This window comes from Sturnus vulgaris, chromosome 1, assembly GCF_052056855.1.
Source record: "Sturnus vulgaris isolate bStuVul1 chromosome 1, bStuVul1.hap1, whole genome shotgun sequence".
Classification (NCBI taxonomy): Eukaryota; Metazoa; Chordata; class Aves; order Passeriformes; family Sturnidae; genus Sturnus; species Sturnus vulgaris.
In genome coordinates, this window is record NC_142243.1 from 142,657,753 (window position 1) to 142,680,972 (window position 23,220).

Consider the following 23,220-nt stretch of genomic DNA (forward strand, 5'->3'; position numbering starts at 1 on the left):
CACTTCAAAGGTCAAGCCCAGTAAGAGGAATCCACCGTATGGAAACAGGGATATGGAGAAGTTTTACACAACCCTCCTAATTAACATGGTCAGTTCTACATCCCCTGCAACCTGTTTGGGAACAAGTTGGAATCTATACCTTGATTCAGAGAAATCTATCTCCATAATCAGGAAGTTCTGTCTGGAGAGTCTGTCTGGAGAGCACCCCTTCATCACTGTGACAGCCTTGGTTTGGGGAGGCAGGGCTCTGATGAAGAGGGGAGCTGGCTGGGGCTGAAGGTTTTACTTTGCTTACACTAAGATGAAGCAAAGCAAGCAGCCAGCAGGAGACCCATGTTCTCATCCCTAATCTTTTACGGATTGTGCAAAATTTTCAAATAACAACAGTCAGGACTTGCCATGTATTTTTTTTATAGCTAGAGTATCATTTGGTAAAATGAGTGTTAGAATATTTGATTTCAAGGGAAGAGTGAAAGTTTGGTAAAGGCAGACCACTGTGATCAGCTGCATGGAGTACTGGTCCTGCCAGCAGGCCTTGGCTAAATTTGGAGATGAAAAGCAGTTCCTTTGTGCAACCTTTGAACTGTGCTGCTCTGGCTCTGCAAGCTTGGTCCAAGAAAACAGCTTTCCACACAAGAAGCCATTTGGCATATGTTGGGATATTAGAGGGAAGAGACTGTCCACTATAAACACACCTTTGTGTACTCAGGAGACTCATTTGTAATCTAAACAGTGCCTGGGGCCAATTTCTACAAACACTATAGAACTGGTCAGAGATTTCTCCTCTAGCTCACCTCTGCTAGTTTTACAAAAAGAAAATAAAAACCACACAGAGCATTCAAAAGGCTCAGAAATCTCTACAACCTTTCTTGGCCCTGCAGCAATTCTCCTGAAACTGTTTACATGGCTAGCTAATGCCAGAGCCTTTAGCTGCAAACCTTGCAGGACTCTCTGTCTCTTCTTAAGGTGACAAGGAGAAAAGACCAAAGACAAGATTACAATTCAAAATAGGATTGTACAGGCAAAGCAACTGAAAGTCCCTTTGCCCATGCAGAGCTCTGGAGCCAGCTGACAGAGAAGGCAGAGAAGTCCAGAATCTGTCTCAGATTCTAGAAGCAAGAAGTCTTGCATCTCTCAGGCCTGCATTTGGAAAGGAATCATCCACTTCAGTGTGATTAAAAAAACTCTTTTCTCATCTGATGGCATCTATTTTGACTTTGTGAAAGTACAAACGAGACATGGGTGTTGCACAGCAAGAGATGACATGGTGATTTTGTTCCCACACAAATATCCCATGTCCCTTTTTTTGGCAGCAGTACCTTACAAGGCCATAAAAGAAGATGCTTTTCAAAGGCAAGTTCTCATTTTTAACTTTGCTTTTTAGTCCACAGCTGACCCCCAAGTCTTGCATGTGACTTCTCAGACTCAATGAGTGCAGCTGCATCACTACTTTCATGCACCTGCAGAGAGATGGAATCTCCAACAATGGGGTCAGCATTATCTACTTGCAGGGTCACATTTCAAAACTAAGTCCCACCTGTGAATCTCAAATTCAAGGCATTAATTGCCAGGTTGATGATTTCTGAGTGCACAGGGCCCATGCATGAAACAGAAATCTGTGACTAAGCTGGTACAAAAGGCCAAGGAACAGAAGGGAGCTGTCATTTTGTTGGGAACTACAAAGCTTTCACCAAAGCCACTGGAAAAATAAATTCCTGTCTTGTTAGAGAATGCAGGCAACCTTTTACCATGGTCCTCTCCACCTACCTTGCTTTCTCCTTCAATGACTATGACAGGCACAGAAGTGGCAGGCCAGCGGTGTTTGGCTGGGAGGGGTTTATCACAATTCCATAAAACAATAATCTGAAAGAGAATATTGGACCATGATCAAAGACCTTTGTGGCAATGTGGTCTAAATTCTAAGGTCTCAGATTTCCAGACAGACATGTTAAATTCAAGTTAGGAATTTCAAAATCAAAAGCAATGAAACAAATCTGCATAAAAATAACATTTCCTACATTGACTTCACCCAAGCTGACTACTTACAATATACACCCTCTTGGGCAAATAAACATTGGACAGGAACTTGGGAAGTCTCTGTCTCAGCCACGTGATACCGATGTGACTGATTTACTGTGGCTCTCATTAGAGGGAAAACCACTTGTGACACTCCACTGCAAGAGGGTGCTCCTACTGAACTCCCCAGGGTTTTTTTTTAGAGAAGCCAAAATCCTGGCACTGATAAGATTAAAAGTCACAGTGGGAGGAATGAAGATCATGTAACGGCTCTTAAGGCACAGACATCCTTGTGCAGTTTACAGCACATACAATGCTGATCTTTAAAGTGCACACATTATTTTACCTGTCTCATGTAACAATGGGTTTAATTACTATCTGTATTCCACTCCCATTATACTCAGAATTCTTATTTCCCATGCATGTAGGTCAGACAGTAGAAATCTTAGAGGAAAGAAACATCAGAATTGAAACAGGGGGTTGAAACAGGGCTGAGTCACTGGGCTCCACATTCCTGGCAGAGTGGTTTGTCTCCACTGTGACTGACAGGCAAACAGTGCTGCTTACCTGTGCACAGTACTGGGACTTCGCTACAGCAACCAGGAGTTTCAGCACAGGCTGAGATTGGGAAACCAGGGGAGTTACTGCATGGATAACGGCAGTGAATGTGGAAAGAGGCTTCAGACCTGAAGTGAAGAGAGACATGGTCAGTAAAGACAAAATCACCCCAGATTAAAGGACTTCAGGGATGGAAAAAACAATCTGCACTTAATGCAAACCTTGCCAGGTTTTTTTAGGTCATCTTTCTTTCTCTCAGATACCAGATGCTTCAGAGGAGATCACACTTCTCTTTAACTCCCACTTTGCACCTTTAACTTCCACTCTGAAATACCAGACTCCAAGACAATTATTTCCTTTTCTTACTCACTGTTTCCTCAGATGTCCTGTAATCTCTTTCTTTCATCCACTTTGTCCCACAGTATTGACATCTAGTTTTTCAGCCAAATGTCTTTCTTGACACAGGCTCTGTTTTGCTGCCTGGCTCTGGATGCTTGATGTTTTTTACAGATTATCTCCACAAATTCCAGAAGCTTATTCATTTTCCTGAGTTCCATTACAGCCTCTATCAGGTTTTTGTTCTTTCTGGGTTGATTCCTATCCACATGCATCTTCAATTACATCCTGAGCTGATAATTCTGCTTGCATCTTTGCCTTCCATTTTTGAATTTTTATCTTGCTATGATTTCCTTTTTTGCCTGGAATAACACATCCTACCCGCACCTACCCTTCATTACTGCTCTCAGCCTCATCTAAACTCATCAATGTGGGGTCATAGTCGTTTTTCATCAGAATTACCACAGAAATCTTCTCCCTTTTTTAACACAGTAACTGTCAATTTTAGCAGGTGAACAGTACAGATCCACACAAGTGGGATGGCATAGGCTGAAACCAAAGTAGCAGCAGTCTGGTAAGCAGGATCCCTTCAGCCTGGAGGCACATTCGCCTGCAAAACTCATTGTTCCAGCTCTGCTTCAGGAAAAAGCCATGAGCCTAAGCCCTATTCATTCCTTCTAGTGGGATCCATATGAAGACAAAAAGCATGCAGAATAAATCCATACAAGTGTGCACTCCAATAAGAAGTACCATGGGTAAATTACTACTTTTCCCATTTGCCAAGCACAAATAAACAAAGAAAGGAAAAAGCTATTCCTCTTATGTTCCCTCAGGCCATGAATGGGTCAGCAACTCAGGCATTAATTACCAGCAACTGGAAAGTATGAAGGAACACAGATTTTTTTTAAACAATCTTTGCAAGCAAGAGGCACATGACGCATGTTGATGAGTCAGAGACGTTCCAGTCTACAGTGGGCAGCAAAGATTGAGACAGGATAAATGAAAGGCCTCATTAACTAGGAATGAATGGTAAGTCACTTGGTACGTGCTACTCAAAGACAAGACTTCAAAATTCCACTAGAAATTCCAGATGCTACTACATTATAGCAAGGATTCACTCACCAAGATTAGCATAGTAGTAAGGAAAATCTCCCAGATATGAGGAATACTGTGGCAGTACAAATAACCCTCCAGGATGTTTGTTCCATATTAAGCTGTTACGTGATATGTGCTTAAATATTCTGTCCTGAATAATCTGGAAAACAAGAGAAGTAATGATTTTTAAATATACTGTCATAGTCACTGGTAGAAGCTTCAGGGACTCCAGCTGACTGGAATCATCACCCATTTTGCAAAAAGCTGAGGCACACAAATTAGTAGACACTCCTCCTTGATCTCTCTTAATAGGACTCAGAACCTGCACATTCTGACACCACTTCAGCAGTTCAGGCTTTGTGCCATAGGTTTTAGAGCACCTCATTAGTCTCTCTGGACATGGGGACCATACAATTTACTGCATTTTATATTTCAAGTCAAATATTTTGTCTATTTGAGTATCTTATCAGTTGTAAGCCTGATTAGTTCATTGTCAGCTTTGCTATCCAGAACTCACAGAAGATAATTATTTGAAGATGGCATTAAAAAGCTAGGTAATATTAGGAGATAATGAGAGTATTCAAAACCAAAAAGACTTTCAGCAAATCAGACTGCACTAATTATTATTTTTTCTTAATTATAAAGGGACATTAGCATTCAGATACATCACTGATTCCATGTCTCTGTTCTGTAACAGTTCCTCGTTGGATGAAACAGACGATCTTTTCACAGCTACTGTCTGACTGGCCAAATCTAGGCCAAAACCAGAGACTCCTAGATTTTTATGGTCAGAACGGATTGCTAGGTCACTTTAGCATCTAGCATACCACAAGCAAAAAAAAAAGAAAAAAAGATACCAGGCCATCCAATTGGTATCTATTTATGAAATTGTAGCTGCTTCACATTGGATACCGATTGCAGGAACAAGACTGGTTCTTACACTGACGGGAAATTCTTTAAACTTCAGTGGTGGGAATCTCTAACAGGACAACTTCAGCCTCCAAAGAAGGTGCAACTTTCGAAATGCAATACACTCTTGAGCCACATGTTCTTACAGATTTGCCTTTCCTTGGAGAATTAGAAGTTAGCAGGACTGGACATGGAATGCTGCAAAGGACCAGTGGGTGGTGAAGGATGAATTTTTCCCCAAGCTGGCTAAGTCTTGCCTTCTTCTGCAGCTCATCTTTTGTTATCTTCCAAGGAAGTTTTTATGTAACTGGCAGTTTATACACTGCATAGAGCTTGAGTGCCAAGAACATGTTGGTTGTTCTATTCCAATGTCCCTGGCCTTAACATAGATGTATGTGGGTGAAACTTCATGTCTCTGAAGCTGGACTGAAGCATAGGAAAAGCAAAAAACAAGTAAAAAGACCACCGCAAGAAGAACAAAAGCAGCTGCTACAGTCTAAACAAGCTAAAATCTCTTCAAGCTGCTAAGTTCAGGGACATTTGGTCAATACATGAATAAGTATTGCCACAAGCAGGAGTTTTCCTGGAAGTTTTGATTGCCATGACAAGAAAAGATTAAAACACAAGTTACATTGTGTTAGACAATCCACTGCTGGTGGCAATACATGTACTGCTAAACTGGGGCAGATGTTAAATGCATGCTTTTCTGAATTTTGCCTACAGCCAATTACCATAGCTAATATGCAGTAATTCACTCAGATGAGTAAGTTAACTTTTTTTTGGAATAACAGACTTAGGACTGTAATGCCATAACTGACAAGAATGTATCTGAATATTTCTAGTTGAAAAGTTAGGTGCATCAGTTGTCAGATCTCCCACATGGCAGTGGGGACAGGAAAAAACATAGACAATGACTGCTGTTTACCCAACTGCAAGTTATGCCATTAAACAGGAGAGAACCTGGAAAGTATTTATTTTTGAGTGTTTACCACAAAGCATAAATACTACAGCTCCTCCCTCTTGCTTTCTCAGAACTGGGGCACAATCAGATAAGTAGAAGTGTGCACATTTACATGGCCAGGAGGTTTACACAGGCAGTGCAGTTTTCCGGGGTGCTGGGAGCCAACAAGGCTGCAGGGGAAACACAAGGCTCGTGTTCCATGTGCCTGAGCGTGCCCCGAGCCAGCACAGCTCCAGCACGGGGCAGGGACCAGGTGCCACTGCAGCACCACAGACCTCACTGTGTGCTTCTGCATCCTCCTGGGGAGCTGGCTCATCACAGCTAAAAAACGGATCACTCATTTATCACTCTTCTGGGCCTACATAAGAAACCTAGCTGTCAGGATAGAGGGGGAAAGCTTGGCAGAAAAAGAACTAAAAAGTGTAAAAAAAGATAACATGGAAGACACCAAGGAATTAAAATGCAGAGTGTACAGAGTTGCACATATTGCAGAGACAGCATGTACCTGGTCTCTCCAATGATGAGGCATGACAGGAAGTTTAATAAGAGAAGAAAGGAGTTAGGATCTCTGGCAAGGTTTCCTTTTTCTTTTTGGAATGCATTAATAGTCCAATATTTTTGTCTCCCTCATCCTCACACTTCAAAAAGTTCACATATTGCCTTAATCATTGCTGCTTTTCAACAGGCCCTAGCCAAGCATCCAGCATTTCTTGTCTGTACTTTGTGCTGTCCCTCTCCCCTCCTCTTCCTGAGTGGAGGACTGGGCACGCTGTGCAGGGATGTTTTGGGTTTGCTTCAAGAGAAGCTGAGGACGTGCAGATATGCTGGGGCATGCATCCAATGGTGTCTGCAGCAGCCCACTGCTGCACTGCCAGTGCTCCCAGTCAGCAGCCTGCAGCAGACACTGTGAGCATCACTGCCTAACCCACACCTTGTCCAAAGCACTGTGCAGCTCCTTTGTGCCTGCCACAGGGTCAAATGATTCAAATATCTTATTTTGGACTATGAGCTGTCTGGCTTAGGCCACTGTGCTGGGGTAGAGCTCATTCTCTTCAAAGTGGCTGCTAAGGGGCTGTGGTTTGGATTTGTGCTAAACACAGGGTTGACACTCTAGAGGTGGTTTTGGTATTGCTGAGCAGGGCTTGTACAGAGCCAAGGCCTTTTCCGCTTTTCATATAGCCAAGGTTGCAAGGAAATTGGGGGTGCCTGGGAGGCTGGGAGGAGACACAGCCAGGACAGGTGACCCAAAGTGACCTAAGGGAAATTCCAGACCATATGACATCATGCTCAGGATATAAAGTGGGGGGAAGAAGGAGGAAGAGGAAGACATTTGGAGTGATGGTGTTTGTTTTCTCAAGTCACCATTACACGTGATGGGGCCCTGCTCTCCTAGAGATCGCTGAATACTTGCCTGCCAGTGGGAAGCAGTGACTTAATTCCTTGTTTTGCTTTACTTTTATATGCAGCTTTTGCTAAACTAAACTGTCTTCATCTCAACCTATGAGTTTTCTGGCTTTTATCCTTACAGTTCTCTCCCTGACCCCACTGGTGGAAGAGTGAATGAGCAGCTGCCTGGGGCTTGGCTGCTGGCTGGGGTTAAACCACAACAGCCACCAAATGCTGAGAGATGGTCAAGGAACTTAAAATGTGATTTAAGGTTTCCAGAGGTGTGCAGAATAAAGAGCTGTGATGTCCTTGTAGACATCTGTTTGGTGAAGACTTTTTCTGTTCTGATATCCTCAGACAGGGACATACACTGACACTGCAGTTAGCAGGCAAGTGATTATTCTGATGATATCTAGAATCATCAGAGCACTTTGACACAGCAGTAACATAACAGAAGATGGATCACATCCACCAAAAAAAAAAAAAACAAACCCAACCCCCCCCCCCAAAAAAAAAGCCTGCTAGGAATTTGCTTCCAGGCATTAGATTTTAAGAAGAGGATATACTGCTTGCAGGTTTCAGACAACAAAAGTCACTCTCAACTGTTTTAATCTTTTCCTAAGGAAAGTTGACTTGGGACTTTACTTAGACAAGTTGAAATGCGAAATGAGTGGAAAGCAAAGAATCTGTCTTAGCTGTCCCAAAAGACTGAGAGTCCTGAATGCAAAAAACAGCAAAAAAATCTCAAACCAAAATCAGTCTCCTAAACAAATGAAAAAACCCAGAACATAACTTCAACACCAGGCATACATTAATTGGTTTCAACAAACTAAACTTCCAGGAAGACTCTTGTCTTCACTTTGTTTTTTCTGCTCTGAGCAGAAACTCCAGCTTGCTAGTTATTCATCTGCTTCAGCTTTAGAGGTTTTGCTGTCCCTTGGGCTCCTGAAACCACATGGGCCAATGTGTCCCAAAGCAGCACTAAAGACACGTGTGAGCACATATGTGATGGACACCAAGGCTGTGGGAGCTGCAGGTTATGTCCTGGTTAGGTTATGTGCCCTGGAGTCCAGCACCAGCACAGGCAGGAGAGGGGCAGTGGGGAGAGCCCTGTGCCCTTGTCCTTTAGCAATCCCAAAAATAACAGGGCACATGCAGGGTGTGTGAGGCACCCTGGGAGCACTTCTGTAAGGGTTAATTAAACTGTGAGCAATGGCACATGGTCTTCTACCTTTGTAAGTCTGATCCTGGTGTGGGCTGTAGTAATTATCACTACCTCATCAGTGCTTAGGAGGAGTTTGAGGATGAAGAGCAGTTCCCAACAGGAAGCACAGATGAAGACATGCTCTTCTGAGGGCAATGGGAGCATTGAGCTGTGCCAAGGGCTCTGCAAATGTTCCCTGGCTGGTTTTCTTCATTGGCATGGAAAAACCTGAGAGACTATCTTGCAGCAGCTGGAGGCTGATCAGCCATGGGCACTCATTTGCAGTTTTCAGAGGGAAGCAGGCACAGCAGGAAATGTGGAGCCTTAACAACTGTGCATTACAACTGTGCACAAAGACAGGTGCAATTGCAGAAGCATTAGCATAAGACGAATGCATTTGCACCTACGAAGTGAGCCCCTTTCAGTGGTACAAATGTGTCAAAAATTTATGTGAAAAAACTGCAAAAGTTAGAAAAGAAACCTGCTTTTGAAATTGCAGCCTGGGCCCTACTTCTGAAGAGCCTTTCATCTTTCCTCTGTCTCTGAATTCAGAAACGATTCTCTCCACATTTGAGATCATCTGTCTCCCTTTTTAACAGCAGTCTAATTATGATTATCTATTAATAATTTATAAGAATGATCAGGCTTTTCCCTTCCCTGTGTGAAGATAAGACAAAGCATTTACAAGCCCTCTCTTTTCCTTGAGCCAGATCAACAGCCCCATCACAAGGCATCAAAATGTTGAGGAATGGTCAAGGAGGAGCTCTACAGTAGTATTCTTTCCAAAAAGAATTCCAGAAGAGTTTCTTAAGAAATTTATTTACTACCAATGACAAGGATAGTGATTCATAAGCCATAAAGCCTTGCAAAGTCAAGATCACATATGACAACTTTTCCATGTGTTGGGTAGTTCCCATTTTTCACTGTGTCAGTTTTCTAATGTGGATTCCAATAATGAAGAAAGTATTTCTTTAGGGGAGAAAACTCATCAAGATGCCAAGCTTTTTTCCCAGTGACCAACTGCATGTCATGAAAACCAAGGTCTGACACCAGCTGAGGACAGGTACGGAAATCTCGCTGCTTGGCAAGGTCCCAGACAATTTTTACTCACCTCTAGTGTAGTCAATACAATCTTCTCAACTGAAGAAAAATAAGCCTCCCACAAGAACTGTGTCTGCTGTCTAAGTGCTAGGATTTTATCCTGATGGATAGACCTGATTGTAGAAGGAATCTGTAATACAAGATGTAATATAGTCAGAAGCTTTAGAAACAACACAATCTCATCAAATTAATATGCTGCTGACAAGCCCTCTCCTCCATTAACAAGTTGTACAGCTTCAGCACTCCTGTCCAACAGAGATGTGTGTCAACAGTTAAAGCCTTGGTGTAAAACAAATGAGACACAGCTCTTTACAACCTCTGATATTGAATATATTAATTTTTTAAAAATCTGCTTTCTTTTAGTTTTTTATTGTTTTACGGTGATGAAGCTACCCCCCTGCAGCCTTGTGGTGAGGCATAGTAAGGAGCTCCTCCATGCAGCCCTCATGCTTTTCATCCCACAAAACTCTCCATGAGCTAGTATTTTAACAGCCTAGTACCTGCAGGGGTTGAGAGTTCAACAATAATCTCCACATTCCAAGTACATAACAGGATCTGGAATTGCATTTACCACAGCATGGCAACACTAAGTGCCCTAAAGAAAACACAGCAACATCTTAAGTAAAGACTCCACTTTTGGGGAGCCTGTGGATCAAATTGCATTTTACTAATTATCTTAGGTGGAAAGAATAACATCTTCCACAACATCTGTTATTCACAAGGGAAAACTTTTTATTGCCCTCTTTCCATTAATTCTACACATCAATTGTTTTATAAGGTACCTCACAAATAAAACCTAAATTGTCCTGCTGCAGCACTTTTCCATTAAAAAATGTAACTGCTCACTAGATCAGAAGGGAAAATTTTCATGTCTACATCTTTCAACATCCCCATGTCCTTCTTGAAACTAAGGTGTGTACATTCCATTTTTTAAGGAAAGGCCTCCAGTACAATTTAGACAATGCAAAGTGACATCATCAACAGGATTTAACTGAAACTTGCTTCAGTGATGAGGGCTCGTCACAGTACTAGAAAGGCACTTAGGATATGTTGCTGCTTTGTGCTCAGCTTTTTCTAGAAACAAACAGTTGTGTTGCACCTACATTTCTGTGATTTCTAACTGGAATCACAGAACTGTTTAAGTTGGAAAAGACCTCTAAGCTCATCTAGTCCAACCATTAGGTAAATTAGGCCAACTTGTTCTCAGACACTGGTTTCTCAAAAATCTTTTACCTGAGTCATTAATTTTAAAAACAAATACCTGGGCTGTGTATTTGGTCCTTGTGCATTCCAGCTTATTCTGAAGTTTGTCTGCATCCTACCACATTCAACCCTTTCCTGACAAAAACAGAGTGCTTATTCCTAAAATATTCTGAGAAGAGGCAGTGATCATTATTTGCTTTCACGTGTTCCCAAATCAGATGATTTCCTGTGAAACCTCTTTCCTGAAGAAAATTTGCGACTTTAAGAAGTTACATGTAAAAAATTTTCACGAGAACCGACAAATTCTTTACTTGCAGAGTTTGCAACCAAATCTGGACAATTTGCCCATGACTCCACTGGGTGCAGTGTCAGATGGGCCAATCTTTGCTCTCCTCAGCCCTTCAACTCCAAGACTAGCATCTTAGAGACACTGCTAATATAATAAGACTTTGGGCTTATGAGAGAGTTAGCACTGCAGCAAGGTGGAGCAAAAGAGAATGGTCAGATTGTCCAAGATGCTACTTTATTTCCCTTCCCTATAGGCCCTTTAAGTAAAACATAGATCTTTAGGTAAAATACTCCCTGCAAAAGTAGTATGAAAGACAGAACCTGAAGACATGTATTGGCACATGTCTTTTTAAGAGATCACATCACTATTTGTGACATGTTCCAAGAAGTAGAAGGATAATAAACATTACCTGCATTGACTGCACAGATGTGTATTAATCACACCCAGAAACATTATCAGTATCAAAGACAAGATTTAAGTCACTTTGTAGTGGCATTACAGCATTCTCTCAATAAACACTTAATTGCAATGCATGCAGCCTTGTGTGGTATGTATGCACGTGTGTGTAAGCAACCCATAAAATCAACACTCAATCCCCACTACACCTTTTGAAAGGGAATGCTGCTCTGACTATGATGGTTACTGCACAAAGTTATGATTTTACACACCATACCATGAGTCCCAGCAAACAGTGTCAAGGTTAAAAAGAGCCTTGATGAGGGCTCTGTTACAACAGCTGGAAAGAAAAATCAGAGCTCCCATTTTTAATGCATTTGCCTATTAATCTACTTGTCCAGAAAGACAGGTGGGGAAAATGATGTATTAATACTAATCTGGCATGATTACATTGGAATTATTAGAACTTTAATAAAAGGTAATTTCAGCAATGAGCAGGGGGGAGGGAAAAACTACCCTGCAAAAATAAATGCAGAAAAGCTGGAGTTAGCTCTCCCAGTGCTATGATGAGGAGAATATGCAAATAAAAACATCCGAGTTGCTCTCAAACAGGAAATGAAAAACTGTAACATAACAAAAACATTTCCCAGAGCAGACATTCAGGCCCTCTGCCAGCTCTTTAAAAACACTGTTAATAACAGTGCAGTAGCTGTTCAATATGGAAGCAGCTGTGTGAAGTGAACAAATGGCACGTTACCGGAAAACATGAAGATCAGCAAATTATTATTATTTAAAGAGAGTCATAATTTTGCTCAGAAAAAATCTGCTGTCCACAGAAGCAAAAAATCAAATGACCCTTTTATATTTCAAGCCTGTATGACATTAAGTAGAACAGGCACATTGCAAGGCTTGCTAGGCCAGCTCCTCACAAATATTTACTTATTTAGACAAGTTAACAGCCATGTGATGACATGGCAAAGGTACTTTCTTTGGGGTGCCACCACACCTGTACCTTTGAGGGCTTCTCTCTGTGGACAAGACTAAATTCAAGTATCAAAATCACTCTTAGTGGCTACTTTGTGTTTATTGTCGATCTTGTGGATCTCAGCCTTATGCTGGGCAATGGGACTTTGGAAAAATCAATTTTTCAAGAACTTCTAACATGAACTTCTCTTCAGAATTTACAGAATATATTTGGACTGTAAAACCCACTAAGGTAGCTGAAAAATCCGAAACAACTATAGTGCATTTAAAACCCAAGTAGATGCTGAAAGCAGCAGGGAATTTTTAACTTCTCAGCCCACTTTTGTTCCAGGACCTCAAGATTAACAGCAAGTGACATGAACACTGTTTCAGAAAGCAATGCTACATGGTCCACACATCAGGAAAGGGACAGATTCTGCTTCCCAGCAAATTGTTAGATAGTAGCTCCTGCCTGAGAAAATACATGCTTTCCTGAGGATACCACTGAGGATAAACTATTTTTTAAGGACTGGAGCAGAATCCACCTTCAAATGTTTTCCCTTTCATCACAGTACCTGCAGGTCTACCTCAGATTGGCATCCAAGTGCTCCACACCAGAAGAGATTTCATGCTCTTTGCAAAAATAAAAGTCTCCCGCACTTAAGAATGTGGCCTGGTGGCTGCAATGACCTTCAGGTCAAATAATGAATGATGTCATATTAAATGAGTTCACAGCAAGTCTGACACAGACAATCCCTTCATGATAAAAAAATCTTTTACAGCCCTGACCTTTTGGATTCATCTTCCCTGTCCACTTAGATGGTGGCAGCAATAATCAACTGATCTGCTGAAGGCCGTGGTCTCTTTCTTACCTGTAATAACAATCTCTCATCGCCGATGATGGCAGCTTGGTTCCAATCAATCACCTCCGAGAACGGCAGCTCCCATCCATTGCTGAGCATGACCGGGACGCAGGCAGCCTGTGGGCAGAGAGGCCACTGTCAGCAGCTGCCCCTCCAGGGCACCCACACCACCACCCTGCTCTCTGCACAAGCACAGCAGAGGCAACATGGCAAAGAACACCAGAAGCTACAGGAGGGCAAGTCCAAATGTTTATAGTTTTCCCTTTTGGGATTATGCATATGCACAGAAAGGTGGGGGTTGCACTGACAGTGGCATTTGCAATCCAGTTCTTACACTGCCAGACTAGGGCAGAACTGTTCAGTGCAGCAGATGGAACACTGGAGAATTTAATACAAAATGATGGCCTTCCTTGCTGTTTTGTAAACCACTTAGCAAGGAGCAACTTCCCTAACTTTTATAGCATGTTGCTGACAACCCTACAGAAAACACAGATCATATTTAACTCCTGACCACCTTTCCCATGAAGGAGTAAATTCTCTATCCCATTTGGCATCAACGCTCCAAACAGAGGTAACTGCACAAATACAACTCATCTGTCATCTCTTGCCTACAAAAATAAAAATTCTTGTATGTCTTAAAACAAACAAAAAGCACACACATTTAGTATCTATTTCTTACCAGTGTGTGCTATCTAAACTAATTAAACTTCTATGAGTTTTACACATTCTTCTGCACAGTTACTTTGCGAATACTTAGCAAGTAGGTCAGTATTTCCATAGACAAATGATCTGGTCATGATCTATGCTCTGGTCAGCTCAATCACAACATAAGATCCAAACCAAAAACCTTCTGATGTGATGAAATAACCTAGTACCAGAGGATTTTTATCAAATCTGTGCTCTGGCTCAGTTTCTTTTGGATCAAATCAAGCTTATGTGCTCTGAGTTTGGTCCAGACTAGGGTTCAAGCCTCTCAAGAGACAGTATAAAGGGGAATCTTTCAGACTGCTGTACCTTCCTTCGTAAGACATATCATGCACAGCATCTCAGACTGGTCAAGTCTATATTACAGCAGCGACTATTATTGTAAACAACTGTGATCTTCTGTAAGGAATTACATCAGTGCATGAAAAAAGCCAACCAGAAAACACCTACTAATGTGTTTTCATGTTTAAAACATTCCACTAATGTGGGTTAGAACTTTCAACATTACCTGGATCCAGACAGAAACTGGAAATACACCTTTATTGGTAAATACTCTGCTAGCCTGACAGCAAAATCCTCAGTTGCCTACATTTGATCATTGACCTGGAGCCCACAAGTTCTGTGCAGTGAGGTACACTCCCTGCTTTCTCCTCCTGAGATGTTGTATCTAACAGAAGCTGCATGACTTTGGGCCCAGATGAGAGAAGAGCTGAGGAGGATCTGAAGTGACTTGTCATCTCATATAAGCCAGTCCCACTTCTTCCTCTGAAGAGACTGGAGAGGGAACAGCATTTTTCAGGCTATTCATCTTCTCTTTAGTAGGACAAAGAGGCAAGTGACAGTCCAGAACTTGGATCTCAAATCTGATTGCAGGTGCAGAGTTCAGTGGTTACACATATGTGTCCAGAGCATGTAGGGTATCCAAAACAACCCTAGGTGGGTTTTTGGATAAAGTGGGCAGACATGACACAGGATCTACCAGAGTCCTTCTGGAGAAGCAGCAGAAAGCCAGAAGGGTTTCTGGGTACCCCGGGCTTCTAAAATGACATAATATACCCACACTTAGGTACCTAAATCCTATTCAGCACTGCAGAGAACAATACTCTCTAACAGTGGCTGGGACGTTTTATGGTTGATGATGAAAAGGGATGAGATGCCATTCATTAATAACTTCACTGTCAATGCTGGAACACTTCCCAAATGGCACAAAACAACTCCTGGGGGCAGGAACCTGTAAGGTGCGTTCATTTGCCATTTCACTGAAACCAAGCAGCTCCTTCTCTCCACTCCAGCCTCCATGGAAATCCAGACGCCAGACCTACAGGGGAGTTGTAACACCTCTCAAAATGCTCTCTATGCCTGTCTGAAGATCCAGGACCCTACGATTAGGCTGATGTTTGCAAAAAAAAAATCACCAGACTGGCTGAAGATGGAGTAGGCAGGTGTCAGGGTTGACCACTGTGCTGCCTGGCCACAGGGACTCCTGAGTCCTTTTGTATTGCTTTCTGCTGCAGGCCCGTAGTAAAAAGGGGATCAGTAACCGAAATATTTTTAAAAGGTGAAGGATATTCATGTGCTGTCCCAGACAGCATGCAAACTACCAGAGATCAGCTTATATCCACCTTCATGTGAAGCTTCCATCTGGAGCTTTACCACCTCCAGGCCACCTTCTGTATGTTCAGCAAGCACCATCTCAAAACTGGCAATACATAAGCAGGTCTGTTTTGGCTAAGTGAAAACAAAAAGCTATTTTTACTGCCCCAGGGCTTATGTGTAAAGGCCAGTGTCTCCCAGGGGAAGTCTCACAGCTTGACAAAATACTTTTCTAAACCCGTCCAATCTCTCAGCCTCACCACATCCAGGGAAACCCTTTTCCTGGAGATAATGCAATCCAACCTTCAGATGAGTTCAGTGCTCAGCCCCTCCTGGGAAGAAGCTGCCAATTGCTCCAGAAGTATGAATAAAAGCTTTCGCAAAGTGGATTACTGTCCACTAGGGAAATGAAAAACATTCCCCTCCTCCCTGCCTCCCTGTCATTGCACACTGAATTTCAGCCAGCGTAGTCACTGCTTTAAAATGCAGCTCTTACCTGCAAGGCTTCCAAAAACCTGAAAGAGCCAAGCCTGCGGCCACGGGGAACCAGACAGAAAGTGGCATTGTGCAGCATTTCACGGTAATCATACCTAACAAGAACAGGGGAGAAAAGAGAAAATTCAATTAGTGGTGAGTCCTAGAGTAACTGGGCGTGAAAATGCAAACAGCTGTTGAAACACATCTGGATAAAATCATCCCCAACCAAGACTATTCAGCACCAGGTTAACTAACTCCCTCCATGCATGTGTGTCAGCCTCCTCTCTGGCTCCTTTTTCTTCCTCCTCAGGAGCAACCACTGTGGGACAGAGCTGGGGAGAGTGGTAATGAGACTGATAAGGAAGGAAGTAATTTTGTCTTTGCAATAATAAGCTGTAAAAACAGTGCATGATTTCCTAGAACAAACTCACATTAAATATTTTGATACCCAAAGCATTGTTGCAGTACGTCTGTGACCCTGATTTCTATTCAGATTTAGTCAAAACCATGCATAACTGTGTTCACAAAAGGTTTGTACAAAGCAAAAAAATATTTAAACTATGCCAAAGAAATATTTCCTTATCAAGCAGGCACTAAAAAAGGGATGGGGAGGTTCCAATGACTCACTTGGTGGTTGTTGTTAAGTATGGAGAGAGGAATAAATGACCAGATTTTGGCAATTAATTGCATAGCTGCAATGATCCATGCTCCTCTGAATGAAAGAGCTGATAGACACTTCTGTGGGTTTTTTTGGTTTTTTTTCCAATTACATCAAACACCACAAAATCATTCACCAAAACCACACATCAAATCCCAACAGTTTCCTGCCTGTTATTAGCAAATTGTACTTCTGACAAGTCCATGGAACTGTGAATGGCATTGACCTCATCTGAGTTAAAAGGATCCAGGCTGAACACCCTCCATTCTCCAGAGTGTCCTGGACTCTGCACATAGATGCTATTTTGACAGCAACTTGTAGCACTGAAATTTTTTGACACCAATAGTCTAATTTTACCATGTCCTGCAGGCAGAGCAATTTTTTTTATGTGTGTCTATGTGTATATGCATACGTACATACATGATTATATTTTATATACAAAGAAGTCAGGATCTATGTTTGTATTCTCACACATGCCAGACAGATGGGAGTAAGCCAATTTTCAATTATAAGCTCTGTCTTTAGGAAGAGACATCTTGCAAAGGCCCATTTGCTTAAACAAGCGTGTATAGCTAATTTGCACAAGAAAAGGTCACTGTGAATGGATTAAGATTATATCCACTGAGAGTAAAATAAAACCCCTCATTGCATTAATTAAAACTACAAAACAGACTTCAAAGTCCCTTTTTTCTTTTGAATCGTATCTCAACTTTGGTTAAAATACATATATACATATTCCATCTGAATGGCAGCTATTTATTTTTCTCTGTGTGGGATAGAGATTGGCAGCCATGTCTCAGCTCACCAGTCAGTACTGACACAGCATATAGGGGAAAATATTAGGACTGGAATACCGGAAAAAAAAGAAAATAAAAAAATTTTGCCATCTTTAAGCACTCCTTTTTTATATACTGAGAGGTCTGAGGCTCATTGCCTTTACTGTACATTGTAGGACAGCAAATGTTAATAAATACCAAAAATAGAATACCCTGTAGGGCTAGAATACACCAGTCAGAAGTTCCCCATCATTCACTAGCTAAATATGTAAAATTCTCTTAATACCCTGGAATGCAACATTATCCACAAAACATCAATGGCAAAACCAAAATACAAAGAAAAGCAGAGAGCAAGGCCACTGAAAGTGAGTCTTCCATATCCCAGTGACATCCTATACTAGGCACCTTTTCTTACATATCTAACTTGCTGGTATTAGGATGGATTTACAAAGGGAAAAAAAGGAAGAGGATTTTGTTAACCATTTTCCACTGTGAAACCAGTTAGCATCTTGCTCCTATTTTTGAGCCTTTTAAAATTTAACATGCGATTTATTGCGGAGGTCATCAAGCAATTTATCTACATCATGTGTACACAGAAAGCCCCATCCTAACTTTGATGTATGGGCACAAAATATCTACTCGCTTCAGGGAGGACCCACAAATACAGAAAGAACACATCCAGAGTAAAGCAATGATGTAATGATGGATACATCAAGAGCTGCTGAAGTGAATGAACCACACCAGAGAGTCTATTGAACAATTTTCCCTGCAATTTCAACCAAAATGCTTTAAGGTGACTCAATGGGATCTTTGAGCGCAGTGTCCACTTTAAACCCCTCAGAGACCACTCTGGCATCAAGCATCTATTTGAAATCTGCAAACATGAGGTGCTATTTTTACTCCTATGAGTTCATGAGTAGCATGCCAAGCAATGGGAGCACTCTGCCTTAGCTGGAAGATAGAAGATGGCCCAGTATGTTTAAATACAAATTTGGGAACACTTTTTGTGCAACACATGTAACCGGTCCCAAATACACATTTCTGTCAGGCTGTAAGCATAGCTTTGCAATTGGAAGCATTGCTTACAGAGGAAATAATGTACATGTACCAAACAGTATTTCAAAGTCAAGCTTGCAGCAAAGACCATTTCACTTTTTTTTTTTTTTTGACTGCCAAGCAGCATTTGGAGGAGACCTTGGTCACAAAAATGTCACTTGGAAAATGAAACTCTGGTCCACAGGGCATGGTGAGGACAGAAGTTTCAGGGCAACTTTCACTTTCAGACTCCTTCCCATTCAGCCCAGACAGAACCATGCACACAGCAGCAGGTTTGATTTTTGCCAGCATTTTGTCAGGGACTGCAAAATGTTGATGTGCATTTTTTTCCACATAGTAAAAAGCATATAGCATTACACCTGAAAGCATCTCTGCACTTCCCTTAATTCAGACTTAAAATACTTTCAGTGAAGTGAGTAAAATAATCTCTATGACTAAAGGTAAGTATCTGACTGAAGTATTTGCTGGACTTGAAATTTCTCCTTCACTTGTCCAGGAGAGAAATCAGAGTTGGCACAGACTTCCAGGAACACCTACCCTCTCAGCTAGAGTACAAATGTTGTATGTTAAGTACCAATCTGGCATTTAATGCAAACATCAGTACCACATCAACAACGGGCTTTATTTACCCACTATCTCTACTGACTAAACTCAGCAAAATCTCAGCAAGACAATCAAGCATGAGAACCTCCACTCACAACTGGAGGAGGTGTCTTAAGCTATAGAGAAAATAGTCAAGTGTTTAGAAAAGTGTTAAGAAGAGGTTCTTTCAGGTTTTCTTCTTATTCTTCTCCCCAGCAATGGGGGGTTAGATCTGTTTCCAGAACTACTTATTACCATTAGCTGGTAACATCTGAAGATGGCAGGGACATTTGTTATTGTCTTCCAGCTTGCATTGCTGTGGTTTCTGCAAACTCGGATCTGCCAGCATGCGTGGACAATGCTCCTTTACCTGCCTACTGACCCTTTGTTTTTTTACGCAGCTGTGGAGGTTTTTCAGGCTCCAGAAAATTAGAGCAAAGACCAGCACTGCAGAGCACTGAGCAGGGGCTGGCTGGGCACTTCTTCCTTACTTGTGCTGCTTTGGTGTTGCACAACTTCTCACATTTTCCTTTCCTTCTGGCAGTTTATCTTCCCTAGCATTTACTTATAGAAAAGCTTTTAGAGGAGCCCTCTGTTTTGCTCAGAAGGTATTTATTTCCAAAAAGCTCCAGGTTTCCACATTAAAAGACTGGCGGGGAGTGGGGGCACATGCTTATTGCTCATACATTCCTGATTCCTTCATTCTGCACGCTTGCACAGAGGTAACATTTTACTGCCAATTTTAGGGTCGGCTTGGCCTGGGTCTCAGCTGCAGCATTCAAACATGTTAAAATCCAAAATGCATATGCCTTAAAAATGACAGTTGGGTCTTCAAAACTAAAATAGCTACAGATTTAATCCAAAGCTGGCATCCTTCTGCAAGTATTAGAGACATGTTTTATTAACTTTCAGGCTTCTTTTCATAATGATTAAGTGTACCTTGTTCACAGCTAGTACCTTTTTAGGCAGCATAAAAGAATAGCTCTATTTGCAATCAATTCTAATTTACTCACAACTTAATCTAATTACTCCATCCCTGCCACCACCCATAGTTGAGGAAATATGTTTGGCCCCATCGATCACACACGTGTAAACACGGCAATGCTGCTGTGAGGGCAATTATCCAAAAGAGAAACACTGCCCAGCCAAATGCTCCTACCTTTTTAACTCTTTGATCCAACACACACTGTCTGTCTATCCCCAATCCCCCCTTTTTTCTTTTTTTTTCCTTCTGATGTGCCGACCATGTCAATCAGCACATGGATTAGAAGGCTGTTTGGGATTCCTGGTTCTCCATTATCCCAAGGAGCCCCAGCAGGCTGCAGAAGCTCTGCAGTGACTAATCAGCCATGCCATACATTCCTTCCTACAGCTTAAGCATTTCCCCATGTCACTACACTGTAGAGATTATAAACTAGCCTGGGAAGTATTTTCACTACCAATTTTAGTATAAACTATTTTTTAAAGCCACATCTTCATCACCACTGATTGAAGACGGAAGAGAGGTCTGAAATCTAAAAAGACTGTTTAGACCAGAAAATACGTCTAGATGCAGTGATTATCATAACACTTTATCTAGCTATATGGCACCTGTTAAGTAGACAATATGTTTTTTTACAGGACACAATCACCATTCCGTTTCTTAGACTGAAAGCCTGAGACACAAACGACTGGTGGCTTCTCCAGCAGCTAGAAGGATCTTGGGAATGCTAACCACAGCATCCTGACCTTACTTCTTCCTCCCTGGTGATGCAGCATTCACTGAAATCCAGCTGCATGTTATGGCTATTAAAATTCAGATGGAAATACAGGAGCAGAACCCAAGCCAAATACAACAGGTTTAACTCAAATCAAATGAAATGGGTTTAACCCAGCAGTACATATTTTAACAGTGCCACACATAATCCATCTTTTGGAAGATGCTGGAGAGCTCATCTTTGGCAGGGACTATCAGCACATTCCACTGTAGATGTCAGATGTGACTAGAGCTGCTTTTTTACTTCCTGAGCCAAAAAATTGTGATGGCACTTAACCAACTATGTCCAGGACTCCCTCTCTGAATCTGCAAGCCCATGAATGCACACTGCATCTTCCAGAAGTTTCTATATCATAAGAAGCACTACAACAGACAGTAAACACCTGTAACAAGGTAAATGGAGAAGTGTTTCCTGGTTTTCCAGGATATTAATCTTCAGCTATTAACAAGTGGCCATTTTTCCATGTGTGAATGCTTAATATAGATGGCTCTGAACTACTGGCTGGAGAGCCTGAGAAGAAACCCCACTCAGTCAAATGGAGCGTCTCGTTGCTTGGTTTCCACTAAGGTATGTTGGCTTTTAAATAAACTGTCAAGTAAAACTTGGCATTGAAAACACCGAGTGAGTAACTGCCTTTGTAGAAGAGCTGACAGCTCGGCTGTGTCAGATAGATAGCTGCCCAAGACTGAGCTGGGAAGGCTCTCACATCCTGCTTGGAAGGGTGCCGTCACTGCGAACTGCTTGCTCCTGGATTTACGGCTGCGCAAGGCTTTGGGGTGATCTGAACACCGGTTAACTGGCTACTGGCTGTTCATCCCCTGCTCTGCAAGTGCCGCTTCTGGAATTAGAAAGTTTGGAGGTGCAAAAACATAATTGGAAAACTTTTTTTTCCCTGTTTAAAAGGCTAATTGATTTCACAGGTGTTTAATTATCATTTGCTGTGAGATAATACCTTGTAGTGCCATAAAAAATGGATTTAATTTTCGAGTGCTTGCAAAACCATTGCCAAAGCCAAGTTAGAGCGAAAGCTAGATAATTATTCTATAAATCAAACACACTGCCTCCTTTCTTTGAAATTTTTAATACTTGGCTATAATGACATCTGACGACCTTGAAACTAACATAAAAAGGATTTTTTTGCCAAGTGCTGAAAGGCAGCCATTGGAGTATTTCTTTCAGTCTAGCTTGTAGCTGCAGCCACTGCTACCACACTGCCCTGGCTGCTGGACTCCAAGGGATGCTCCTGTCTAACTACAGCAGCAGGCATGAACAGTGACTTAAGAACACTGGTAATGGCTGAGTATGGGTATGAGCATGAGCCCAATCTGAAAATTCTGCATAATTCTACTTGGCCTTGCAATGGAAATGAAACTCTATAAGCATGCAGCAACTAACAGTGGAGCACAACTGTTTTCTCCATTCCATGCCAGCATCTTCCTTTAGTTAAGAAGGTTGGATTAACAAAGAAAAACAGGGAAGCAGACCTTTCACTTTAATGCACTGCTGAAGAAACTTTATTTTAGAGTTAAGATGGACAGTAACTGTTAAAACTAAAAGTATCTTTAAAGTCTTCAGTGACATCACTGTTAGACTTAGTTCACTTCAATATGATGCAGAAAACATTTAGATACACAAGCCGTTAAAGTCAATGTGCATTACAACCAATAAAAATACTCAAAAGATTTCTGTCTAAATATTTACCCATAATGTCCTGTAAATCTATATGACGCATGCAAACATGCACAACACTTGGACTGCAAAATGATATCCAACTGGCTCCCAGTGTAGTGGCTAGACCACCCAAAACAAGTAATCTTACACAGCAAATGTGGTCTCACCAACATAATTTGATATTTAAAGATAATTGCTTATTTACCAAGTCTACCAGAGTGGGTTTGTAAGTGGCATGTCAGAGGCAAACCTTGCAGAGTTGCCTCTCCAGGCAGTGTCATGCCCCAGTTACGAGCAACCTGCTAATGGCACCGTGTAACCTTTCTTCTAAAACCAAACACTGGCTCCTAGGCTTTGAAGTCCTCCAAGAGCGCCTGTTTCACAGCTGCACCTCGCTGTGCTGGCAGCAAGAAAACTCACATCATGCCTGAACAAGAAAAATCCATGGAGAAGCAAATGCAGTGCTCGCCTGTATCTTGTGAAGAATGCAAATGCAGCCCCACATATTGTAAATATGCTCCAGGTCGGTGGGAAAGCAGTGATACTGACGCTCGCATGCGCAGATACACACACAGAACATGCACACACAGAGCCACATGGTGAGATTTTACCTGTCCCCACCTCTCCTGCCATGACCTCTGAAGTGACAAAAGCATGTATGAATG

General features: G+C 41.8%; 1 protein-coding gene across 1 annotated transcript in view; it reads right to left on the reverse strand.

Moving 5' to 3' along the window:
* Window positions 1-23,220, reverse strand: part of EXT1 (exostosin glycosyltransferase 1) — a 175,891-nt gene that overhangs the window by 9,201 nt on the left and 143,470 nt on the right. Inside the window, exons 2-7 of the mRNA XM_014870099.2 lie at window positions 16,075-16,168; window positions 13,290-13,397; window positions 9,577-9,696; window positions 4,033-4,165; window positions 2,584-2,702; window positions 1,768-1,863 (exon numbers count right to left, since the gene is read on the reverse strand). Coding sequence (XP_014725585.1) covers window positions 1,768-1,863; window positions 2,584-2,702; window positions 4,033-4,165; window positions 9,577-9,696; window positions 13,290-13,397; window positions 16,075-16,168 — 670 coding nt within the window. The remainder of the gene's footprint in view (window positions 1-1,767; window positions 1,864-2,583; window positions 2,703-4,032; window positions 4,166-9,576; window positions 9,697-13,289; window positions 13,398-16,074; window positions 16,169-23,220) is intronic.